The sequence below is a fragment of the Arachis ipaensis genome, chromosome B4 (assembly GCF_059453495.1).
Source record: "Arachis ipaensis isolate K30076 ecotype BB chromosome B4, ASM5945349v1, whole genome shotgun sequence".
NCBI classification, from domain to species: domain Eukaryota; kingdom Viridiplantae; phylum Streptophyta; class Magnoliopsida; order Fabales; family Fabaceae; genus Arachis; species Arachis ipaensis.
In genome coordinates, this window is record NC_142439.1 from 99,838,488 (window position 1) to 99,849,594 (window position 11,107).

The window sequence follows — 11,107 nt, forward strand, 5'->3', positions numbered from 1 at the left end:
ACCCTATAGAATGGACCTTTCATGCTACTTACTTGGATTTCTTAAATTGTTATATGTATATATCTGTCCTTTCCTTCTTTCCACTAACTGATTTTATATTTTTGCACCATGCTTTCTCAAGTTCCATGCTTGCATTGACGGAGACTCTGGACTAGAGTGGTTTTATATTTTTGCACCATGCTTTCTCAAGTTCTATGCTTGCATTGATGGAGACTCTGGACTAGAGTGAAAAATAATATCAAATTTAATATGCAAAGTATTGGGATGCAATCAATCTTTAGAAGAATTTATACTCCCAATTTTATTATTTTTTTTTCTAATGTCAAACTCTCAGTATGAGAGATTTGAAAGTGAAATTTTTTTGAGTTATGAAGAATCAATAACTGTTTAAATGGAATTAAAAGATTCAATTGACTACAGCTAAAAACATACAAAGAAAAATAAACCCTAGCATGTAAGAATCCTACCATCACCAACAACCATAATCAACCAATATCTCCCAAAGATTCACCGATGAAGTAGAGCGAAAAAACGAAAAACAAACCTCAACTAACATTTTGCAAAAAACAGAGCATTGTATGTTGAGAGCAACGAAACCTGTTTTTGAAAAAATTGTGATTCCTAAGTACTTCGTCTTCACTATGGGGGCGAAACCAGTGAAAGAACCTTCAAACCTCAATTATAACGACAATAATGATTCTTTTTTTACTAGACATATACGAGAGGAAGAGGAGGAAAAAGAAGGGTCAATTGGGGTTTCACTTTTGATGTGGTTAACGTTTGGGTTTTTGTTTAACCCCCCTCATGTCAGACAACATCGTTTCTGAGTATTTCCTGCGCCAAGCGTTAAACGGCGTCGTTTAGACAGTGCCAAGTTTCATTCAAAATTGTCAGGTCAGTTTTTCGGTGACGAAAAACGACTGAAGGGCCAAATTGAGACACGAATCAAAATTTCAGGGTACAATTTAAGTCAATTGAAAATTTAAGAGCTAAATTGCGTTGGGGTCAAATTTTAGAGACCATTTTGAGTATTAACTCAGTAATATGAGAACGTTTATTTAAAATAAGACTAGTATGTTTATTTAAATTTAAAAATTTTAAAATAATAAGAATATTTTTATTTATAATTTTTAATATAAAAATAATACGTGTACATTAATTTTTAATTTAAAATTACCGATTTTAAATGGTTAATTTTTTTAAATCTGAATAAACATAATTAATCATATACGTACAGTAATACAACTACGTTTATTGTTATCAAATTAAATTAAATTTGTAATTTACATTATATCTATTTAAGTTTTAAATTAAAAAAATAAAAATATACTAATATAATCCAAATTCTACGAAAATAAGAGCAAGTTGGCTACACCAATAGGCGAACTTGTTAGTTTTAATGAAGTTCGTTGCTACAGCAGGCGAGCTTCAACAAAATTGGCAAATTTGCTTATACATATCCCAATTAATTCATGTAATTAACAATTAAGAGAAATTTGTTTTCAAGCTGTTGTTCAAGCGAGATAACTTTAAAAGGAACTTCAGTAAAGCCTGAACAAGTAAACTTGTAACATTAATTCAATTATCCAAATATAGCTCTATGACAAAGTGGGCAAACTTGCTCCAACTTAAAATAATAAATTTTTAAAATAAAGATAAAAAAATTGTTTTGGAAAATATTTATTTTTTTTTAATTTATTTCAAAAAATTTTCCTAAGTTGGTGTGCGTTACTCGTGTTAATAACTACTTAACTAGGAATTCCCGTTGCCAAAAAGCGACTTGGGTGGAGATAACTTCTTCCCCGTCTTTTATGTTTTCATTCATTGCTCCGCATTTCTTGTTAGAGAGCAATGATCCATTTCTTATGCCTAAATCTTTGGTCCATTGCACAATAACACACCAACGTACACATTTACTTGCTTCAACAATTTAACACTTACACTTGATCATAATCATCATCATCATAAGGTATGCATTTTTATTGCATCTGATTCTTTAAGTTGGTTCGTAATTTTGTGATTTTAATTCTGATTCTCTCTCTTTAGGAGTAGTGTTTGTTGCAAATTTTTGGAAATGGATAAAAAAACAGCACACGGGCCTCTGTATTTTGATCTGAACACTGGAGGAAAGATACCGTCAGTTGGTCTTGGAACATGGAAAGCTCCTCCAGGTGAAATTGGTAATGCTGTAATTGCTGCAGTCAAGGTGCTTCTCTTTTGAATTTCTTTTGTGCATTTGCTTTGTGATTTTTGTGCCAATTTTGATTTTGTTCAATTGAAATGAAATTGTTGCAATGCTGTATGTGCAGGCTGGCTATAGGCATATAGATTGTGCTAGGGTGTATGATAACGAAAAAGAGGTAAAATTTTGGATCCTATTCCTGCAATTCTTTATTGTTAAGAGATAAATAAGTTTGTTATAACTTGAGTGTAAAATTTAATTTGATTTGATTTGTTTAACTTAGGATTAGGTTTAGTTTCAGTTATTAATCGGTTTAACCATGCTGTATGTACACAAAAAACCAACCACCAAATCATCCATATAGTATACATTTTGGAATATGAAATACACATTAAAAGTTGTATGAAATAACACATCTATATGTACACAAATCAATGGTGGCTACTTTTTTGTGTACACATAATATTTATCAGTTTACTAGGAACCAATTATTTTTTGAGTAATGCTATACATCCAAATCTTTTTATGAACCAAGTCCAACCAAGTTAAATAATAAAACTTGGAGTAATGCTACTTATAATTGATTTTTATTGATATTAGACCAACTTGGTTGGACTTGGTTAATAAAAACACTTAGATGTGTAGCATTATTCTTATTTTTTAAGGTACAATCAACCAATAAATAGTCGATGGGCAAAGGTTAAAGGTTTGAACTTTTTATTGCAGAGAGGGAAAGAGAGCTGTTGCTATTTTTTGGCGAAAAAAAGTTGATTTCTAATATTTTCTAATAATAAATTCTGGTATAACTCATACTTAAATTCAACTGTAACTTCATATATATCTAATATAAGGTGAGAATCAGTCTCAAATTCTTTGCTTTAATAAAATTCTTAGCAGGCGAAATTTCTTTTGCTTTTTGGTTAAGTTGATGCAAGGAATTTATATTTGAATTTGATGCAGGTAGGGGATGCACTGAAAAAGCTGTTTTCCAGTGGGGTAGTACAGCGTAGTGATTTGTTCATAACATCAAAGATATGGTTTGTGTTATGAACTAGTTCTTCTCTTCAATTGACCAAACTTTTTAGTCTTCAATTTGTTTTCCCTAGATCAACCCTTTGATGAAAGGACCCTTATAGATTTCATTCATTTATTTGATGTTGGATAAGGGGATTTATGTAGAAAACCTTGGAAGATATTATTAAAAGATATCTAAGCATAAATGAGTCAAACACAGATATGATCTGTGACATGATAGTGCTGTTTGATCATTTATTTGTTGTATTTGATATTGGATAAGGATCTCATTTACTATGAGTTTATGTATAAAGTGAGAGGGGGAAAATCCACTATCAGATCACAGAAATTGCTTAGCAGACGAAATTTTGCGAGGATTCTATAGCCCAAATTAAGTGGAAGGAATAAAATGGGATCAATAAGAATTTCTACCCATGATGATTTCTTGATTCAATAAGAATTTGCAAAATGTAGTCTGTTGTTAAAAGGGTGCATCATATTTCTATTGACTTTCTCACTTAAAAACAAATCCATTTTAGGGAGCCATTTTCCTTTGCTTTTAGTAATGAAATGAAAACCTGCAACTCACTTGGGATTTTATTTTATTGTGTTTTTATTCCATATAGGACTAGTGACTGTGCACCTGAAGATGTATCAAAGGCATTGACTAGGACTCTGGAAGATCTGCAGCTTGACTACATTGATCTATATCTTGTATGGTTCTTGATTTCGAACTTAGCCCTGGAACGCTGCTGAAACTAAAAGCTTCCTTTATGAAATGGGCTGATCTTGATCTTGAGAGTATTTTGTCACAGATGCATTGGCCGTTCAGGACAAAGCCAGGTTCACGAGGTTGGGCTCCCGAGATCATGGCTCCATTGTGTCTTCCAGAGACATGGAATGCAATGGAAGGTTTATATGCCTCCGGTCAGGCACGGGCAATTGGGGTGAGCAACTTTTCCACCAAGAAGCTTCAAGACATGCTCCAATACGCTAAGGTTCTGCCAGCAGTTAACCAAGTCGAGTGCCACCCCGTGTGGCAACAACCTGCTCTTCACAATTTCTGCAAATCCACCGGTGTTCATCTCACAGTACTTTTCTTCCCATCTTGTAACTTTATTTGTATGTTTAAAGGGTCTATTCCCTGTGATTTTGTTAACAACAAAAACATAAAACATAAAACATAAAATGCTGTTTATATTCAGGCATATTCACCTTTAGGCTCTCCTGGGTCATGGATAAAGGGGGAAGTCTTGAAGGAACCAGTGTTGATTGATATTGCAAAACAACTTAACAAGACTCCGGCACAAGTAGCTCTTCGCTGGGGAATCCAAAGTGGTCACAGCGTTCTTCCGAAGAGTGTCAATGAATCTAGGATCAAGGAGAACCTTAGCTTATTTGATTGGTCCATCCCTCCCGAGCTCTTCTCAAAATTCTCAGAGATTCATCAGGTTTGAATTCCTCTGAAAAGTGAAAACATACGAACTAATCATTCCTGTGACATGTTTTCAAGAAGTTGTCTGTTTTACTACAATTTTCTCATTCCTTTTATGTGTGATGCAGCAACGGTTACTTCGCGGGGACACTGCGGTGCACGAAACCTGTAGTCCCTACAAAAGTCTTGAAGAGTTGTGGGATGGAGAAATATGAAGTGCAATTTCTTTTCTGTGTTATAGAAGTATAGGATGTAATTTTAACAGTGTCTTCTTACTAATGCAAATTGTGGTAATGTCCTTTCTTGTAGTAATCTTTATCTTGTTAAAAACAATCAACCCTTGTTCCTAGGGGTTTTCACAGATGAACAACAGATCAAAATTGTTTCATTCTTTATTTGGTTGAGACATTAAGCAATCCTTTTGTATAATGAGTTATTGTTATTTTAAGTTATTTTGGTTGAGACATTAAGCAATCCTTTCATATGCATCGAACATCGATTATAGTTAAAATAATCTGCATTATAAGAAAGTATAGAGAACCAAGTTTTAGGTAGTCAATATTAACCAATTTTAGAGTTTAAATTTATAATTTAGAAATTAGAGTCAAGGGTTTATGATTGAGGATTTACAATTTAAGAAATTAATTTTAAAAAAGTTGGTCCCTAGCATTACTCATAACAATTTTAGCAACTAAATAAAAAGTTAATAGTCAAAATTGTCTCTGCGTTAATAAAAGCTGACGTGACAGTTAAGTTATATTTCTGGATTTTTTTAGGATACTGGGCCAACAAAAACCCAAAACACTATTAGCAAACGGGTCATCCAACACCCACCTGACCCGAAACCTAACTACACCCCTGATCTTTCGTAATCAACTCCTGCAGCTTGGCATTCTTCCATTGCTGCCGTTCCAAGCTCGAACTTTGGCTGCCCACAAACTAGGGGTGCACATGGGCCAGGATAAAACCAGGTTTGTCCTAACCCAGACTCGATCCTAAATATACATTGGGTCTATTTTTTAGATTCCAACCCGACTCTAGACCCGATGAAACCTAAATATTTCGGGTTATAATTATACCGGGACCAAATCGGGTGAAAACCAGGCCTTTAAATCTCTAACAATAATTTACAAAGAAATTTATTTATGATGTACTTATTTATAAAGAAAAAACTTGTCCTTGAGAAGTTGATATCCATATTTAAACTTAAATTTGTCTATAAATTCTAATTTGACTTTGATCTATTTTTTAATTCAACAAGTGTGGTTAAAAATAAAATAAGCTTACACTTAATATAACATAATATTAAAATTAATTTAAAACATATATACCTTTTTGAGACTGGGTTCGTGTTGACCCAAACCCGATCCTAAATAATGATCAAGTCTATTTTTAAAACAGTACATTTTGAAGGTACAATACAAAAGTTGGTATGTGATAATGCCCTCATACTAGATATATATCCAAATTAAATACTAATATAAAATATATATTAAAAATAACTTAAATAACATATGTATTTATATATAAATATATAGAATCATCAAAAAATATATATATAAATATATAATAGTTGATTTTGGTATATCTAGTATTTTTGGTGATCATGTTAGTATACTTATAGCTGAGTCTTGGATCCATTTTTCTAGCATGCTGCTTTTTTTAATAAAATTTTCAACCATCTAATACTCTCTTCAATTATGCATAGCAGTAGCTCATTTAATCGTGTTATATATTTGTTAATTTAATTAAAGAATAATTCCACAATTCCACTTATTTGTTCTTTTATTCTTCAGGGTCCTTATTAGAGAATTTCATAGCAACGATAACTAGTTTTCCTCCATTATTGATCTCGGAAATGAAGATGTCATGGGTTCAATGTTAATTCAAAATGAAGAACTACTATTCTGGAAATACAACAAAAAGCATGGCATTTTTGTAATTTTGTTCCGCAGATCATATTTTTGTAATCTTTTTTTTTTGGTAAAACATATTTTGTAATTTTATAGAATAGAGTAGTGTAACTCTTGGTCAAGACAGCATAGCCAACATAAAGTTCACCTACAAAGTATGTATGTAACTTTTACCAGTCTTATTCTCAAGAACTATTAACCATACTCTCGGTTGTTTGAGTTTTAGTCATTGCAGATGAATCTTGTGCATAGAAGCAAATCAATGAAGAGTAAATATCGTTTTTGTTCTCAATGTTTAAAGTAAGTTCTAAAGTTGTCTCAAACGTTTAATAAGTTTATTGTTAAAAACTTTCTTTATCGGTGGTGATTAAATAGAAAAAGACCATTGCTGAAAATTATGCCTCAGAAAAAGAAAAAGTAATTGCAGTACGAAAACCTTTTAAAGAAAAAAAATAGCATCGATCAAAAAATGAAATAAGATTACATTAATATTGATGATATTTGTATTAGTGATGATAATAGTAGAAGAGATAATGATGGTGATAAAATATGATTACATAATGAAAATAATAGAGATAGAAGTAATAATAATGAGGATGAAAAAAATGGTGGTAATAGTGGTAAATTATATTGTTGAAAAGAACATTGTGAGGGGGTTTAAATCTCTCACAAATTACAAATAAAACTCCCACAATCTTTATTTTGCTACTATTTATTAACAAATTTCTTAATAGAAAATCGTATTGTCCTAAAATAAAAAAAATTGAGGGCCAAATGTCATTTTTTTTTAACAAGAGAGATTTTGTCCTTCATGAAAATAGACAAAGACCGAATTAGGTCTTTACTCTAATTTTAAAACATTAGAAATTTAAATAGGACAATTTAAACATATGAACAACTTTAGAACTTATCTCAAACATTAAAGATAAAAACAATACTTTACTCAATCAATGAATTAAGGCCATGATGAATGGATTCACTGTATGTGGCAAAACTAAAACAATGCTGATTGGTGAGACATACTCAACAATTGTAGGGAAAGATAACAAATGGGAGAACCACCCATACACTATTTCATTTAAGGGTGAAATTTTAAGTATAATAACAATGGTGACCAATAATAAGGTCTATCAAAATTGTTAGTCCAGTAATCCACAGTACTTCTCATCCCATCATGATACACGAAGAAACATGCTAATGTTCCACCTAAATTTAACAAGGGATCTATCATCTTTTGATTGCCCTTTAAACAGTAACTCATTTCTAAAATCATTGCTCAACAAAGTTCTTAAGGCTCTTCAGCCACCCCAAGTATTCCTTGTTGTCTTTACTAAACATGTATTCCTGCAAGAAATTTGTTGTGCTGGGCTTGATTCCCCGGATCTCAAGATACTTGTGAAAAGCCTTTTGCAGATTTTCATCCAAATCACTGTAAGAAATAATGGAGTGGATATGTTAAAGGGAAGGGAAGAGAAAAGGAACATTATACGGTAAATAAGAAATAATAAAATATTAATAAAATGCTTACGTGAATTCTGGTCCCTCGTATGCAAGCTGGTCCTCAGATTCATTGAGATTCTTCACTGACAAGCTATCAATGGTAATCTCATCAGGGAAAGCCGTCACTCCAAACTCGAGACACACTCCATTTCCTTTGAAGACACTCACAACTAAAGGAATGCTAGATTCACTACTCTTCTCTCCTTCATCATCATCCTCCTCGTTTCCCTCAAGTGCTACATTAGGGATGTCAACTTGAACCTTAATAGTTTCATCTTGGTATTGTCTCTTAAGTTGTATGGTTCTTTCTCCAGGATTGTCTTCGATTTCAAAAGGAAAATCATCCGGGATTTCAACCTGAGAAAGGTATACAAGAACCAATATGACTGCAATACCAAACGCAACTCATTTGTATAGAAAGAACCAATGAATGATCTTTATAGCAGCTCCTCAATGCATGTTGACAAAACTATTTTGGAAGTATTAATTAAAGAACGGATGACACCAAACTAATCATAGCATACAAATTATGGATGAAAAAGAGAAAAAATGAAGCAGAAAGAAAGAATAGTCAAAATCTACTAAGGATGGGTTTTTTTTTTTGGGGGGGGGGGGGTAAGAGAGAGAGAGAGAGAGAGAAAGAAACTAGAGAGAATTTGAGAAAACCTATGAAGCACAGACACTTCGCTGAGTTATCGTGTCCGCGTGTCGGACACATTTCGGACACGACACTCACCGACACTCGTCCGACACGCGTGTCTGCTGTGTCCAACCGTGTCTTAATAAAAAATAAAAAATTCTTCTCCGGACACGTCTGGACGCACCTAAATACCATCACGTGTCCACATGTCCAGTATTATTCTTAACATATATTCTTAAAATAAATTTAGATATAGTATATATTATTATTTATTAAAACAAAAAAATATTTTAAATACTTGATATAATTAAAAACAAGACATTAAACATTTTAATTTATATTTTAATATCAATAAAATATCAAAATATCATTACAATTTATCTAAAAAATACTTTATATTTTATATATATGTGTGTCCGCGTGTCATATATGATTTTAAAATTCGCGTGTCAACGTGTCCCGTGTCGTGTCGTGTCCCGTGTCCGTGTCAGTGTCCGTGCATCATAGGAGAAAACCAATAAAGAAAACAACCAACCGATGTTCATCCTGATTTTCACATGATAAGATAGCAGAGGTTGAAGTTGCATAAGCAATATATTTCTAATATACCCACAAATAAGGTTATTGGATCCGGTCACAACATAGTTCATAGGGTAACTGGTATGTAACTAAAACCAGCAGAATTCCATCACCTATCTACACATACAAGTCAAACATACAAATGAATTAAAGACAGTACCACAACGTGGGGCGCTCAGTTTAAATACTGGAAGCAGAATATTTTGAGAAATATAATATAGGATAAGATCAGCATAATTTGAGAAAAGATATTAGCTTTGAAAATTTTGTCAAACAATGATCTTAGCTTATTAAGAGACAGAACGAAATGCAACCAACTCCTAATTATGTGTAAAAAGGACCATCATGAGTTGTTAATAACAACAATAATTTGAATTCTTAAATCTAAACTATTCCAATTCTTTCATTCAAATTACAAGTGATACCTTAGCTTCTTAACAAGTAGATATATGATATATGCATACTATGCAATTCTAGGATTCCATTTCCTATGCCTTTTCCAATGTCATGTTACAATCATTTTCTTTTTCAAACAAATTGACAGGCCAAAAGCAACAAAGCTAATACTACTTGAATACACATCTACCTAACATTCTTACTAATCAACAATAACGAAAAAGCAGTGATTAAATAAATAAAGAAAACACTTCAGAGGGGAAAATGCAACGGCTAAGCTGAAGATACTAACTTTAAAGAAAGCAACACCTATTATTCAGTGCAAAGAAGAAAATTAATAATTAATAAAAGGGGATGAACTTAATTGTTCACCACAAAGGAACAAACGAGAATCGAGAAAATTTACATGCTGTGATTGGTTATCATCGTAGGCGCATTTGATCTCAGATTCAAGGACTTGAACGAGGTTTTCATCGGCACTTGTTTTCGTCGCAAAGCTGTTAGCGACGCGAAGAGAAGGAGCTACAACAGTACGAGTGGCTGTCTGTCCGCTGAGCAAGACGCCAGCGGAGAGAACGCTGTGGAAGGTTCTGGAAGAGGATGGCGCCGTAGTACGGCGGAGAGCCAGGGGGATCACGGCGGAGGAAGCACGGCGTAGCGCGGTGTACATGGCCATTTGAGAGCTGGGGTTTGGACAGAGTAGAGGAGCAAAACGAGTAAAAGAGGGTTTAGGGTTTTAGGGTGTCACGCTTGGACTTGCAATTTATATACCCGTTACTTTTCTTTCGGGTTTTTTTTTTAAAAGATAAAGTACTTTTTACTGTCGATGCTAAAAGTGGATTGGACAACACTTTTTTATTTTAATATGGAAAAGAGATTGGTGTGATTAACATATATAATATTAAAAAATTATGTAAAAAATTATATAATGTAAAATGCATTACAAAAATATACTAATAAAGAATATATTTTAAAGTACAAAAAATATATATGTACTTTTTATTAACGAAGTGGTCGATTCCTCATTCATAAAATTCATCGATAATAAAATTTGTGTCAAATTTTTCTGCAATTTTCTTTTCAATATAATTAAAAACAATTAACAAGAAATTTATATTTCATTTTGTTTCTAAATTATTCTTCACAATATTCATAACTAAAAAAGAACTCTTAGTAGTTGAAACGGAAAAAAATTATACCAAATAAATCAAGAAGGACGCTCACAAGAAAAAAAAAATCTACTTTATGGGAATTGAAAAATTTTATTTAATTAAAAAATATTAGTAATAATATCTTTTCATATTTTTTTAATATTATTACTTACTTTTTAGATATTAGAAATCATTAATATTTATGTTAGACTGGATTTTTATTTATATTAGACTAAATACTAAATAAATTTTAAAAAAAATTAAATCGTACTTAATAACTTATTACTATTAATCTTT

The 11,107-nt window shown here is 32.2% G+C and overlaps 2 protein-coding genes across 2 annotated transcripts; one reads left to right on the forward strand and one right to left on the reverse strand.

Annotated features, from left to right (window-relative positions):
- The first annotated feature begins 1,727 nt into the window (after nucleotides 1–1,727).
- On the forward strand, nucleotides 1,728–5,021 carry LOC107639407 (NADPH-dependent aldo-keto reductase, chloroplastic-like). Its single transcript, XM_021121237.2, has 8 exons — nucleotides 1,728–1,969; nucleotides 2,047–2,206; nucleotides 2,310–2,360; nucleotides 3,143–3,219; nucleotides 3,823–3,910; nucleotides 4,012–4,287; nucleotides 4,402–4,647; nucleotides 4,760–5,021. The coding sequence occupies exons 2-8, from the start codon at nucleotides 2,075–2,077 to the stop codon at nucleotides 4,844–4,846; spliced, it is 957 nt and encodes a 318-aa protein (XP_020976896.2). The 5' UTR covers nucleotides 1,728–1,969; nucleotides 2,047–2,074; the 3' UTR covers nucleotides 4,847–5,021.
- A 2,566-nt stretch (nucleotides 5,022–7,587) lies between these two features.
- LOC107639406 (uncharacterized protein At2g39795, mitochondrial) lies at nucleotides 7,588–10,391 on the reverse strand. Its single transcript, XM_016342892.3, has 3 exons — nucleotides 10,066–10,391; nucleotides 8,073–8,401; nucleotides 7,588–7,973 (listed from the first exon to the last, which is right to left on the reverse strand). The coding sequence occupies exons 1-3, from the start codon at nucleotides 10,333–10,335 to the stop codon at nucleotides 7,814–7,816; spliced, it is 759 nt and encodes a 252-aa protein (XP_016198378.1). The 5' UTR covers nucleotides 10,336–10,391; the 3' UTR covers nucleotides 7,588–7,813.
- Between the last annotated feature and the right edge of the window lie 716 nt (nucleotides 10,392–11,107).

What these genes read in the sequence shown, in the direction of transcription:
- LOC107639407 (XM_021121237.2), top strand. Translation starts at nt 2,075, where the DNA reads ATGGATAAAAAAACAGCACACGGGCCTCTGTATTTTGATCTGAACACT. An exon ending in CTGTAATTGCTGCAGTCAAG is followed by an intron (nt 2,207 to 2,309) that starts GTGCTTCTCTTT and finishes CTGTATGTGCAG; the next exon opens with GCTGGCTATAGGCATATAGA. An exon ending in AATTCTCAGAGATTCATCAG is followed by an intron (nt 4,648 to 4,759) that starts GTTTGAATTCCT and finishes TGTGTGATGCAG; the next exon opens with CAACGGTTACTTCGCGGGGA.
- LOC107639406 (XM_016342892.3), bottom strand. Translation starts at nt 10,335, where the DNA reads ATGGCCATGTACACCGCGCTACGCCGTGCTTCCTCCGCCGTGATCCCC. An exon ending in ATGATAACCAATCACAGCAT is followed by an intron (nt 8,402 to 10,065) that starts GTAAATTTTCTC and finishes TACCTTTCTCAG; the next exon opens with GTTGAAATCCCGGATGATTT. An exon ending in TACGAGGGACCAGAATTCAC is followed by an intron (nt 7,974 to 8,072) that starts GTAAGCATTTTA and finishes TATTTCTTACAG; the next exon opens with TGATTTGGATGAAAATCTGC.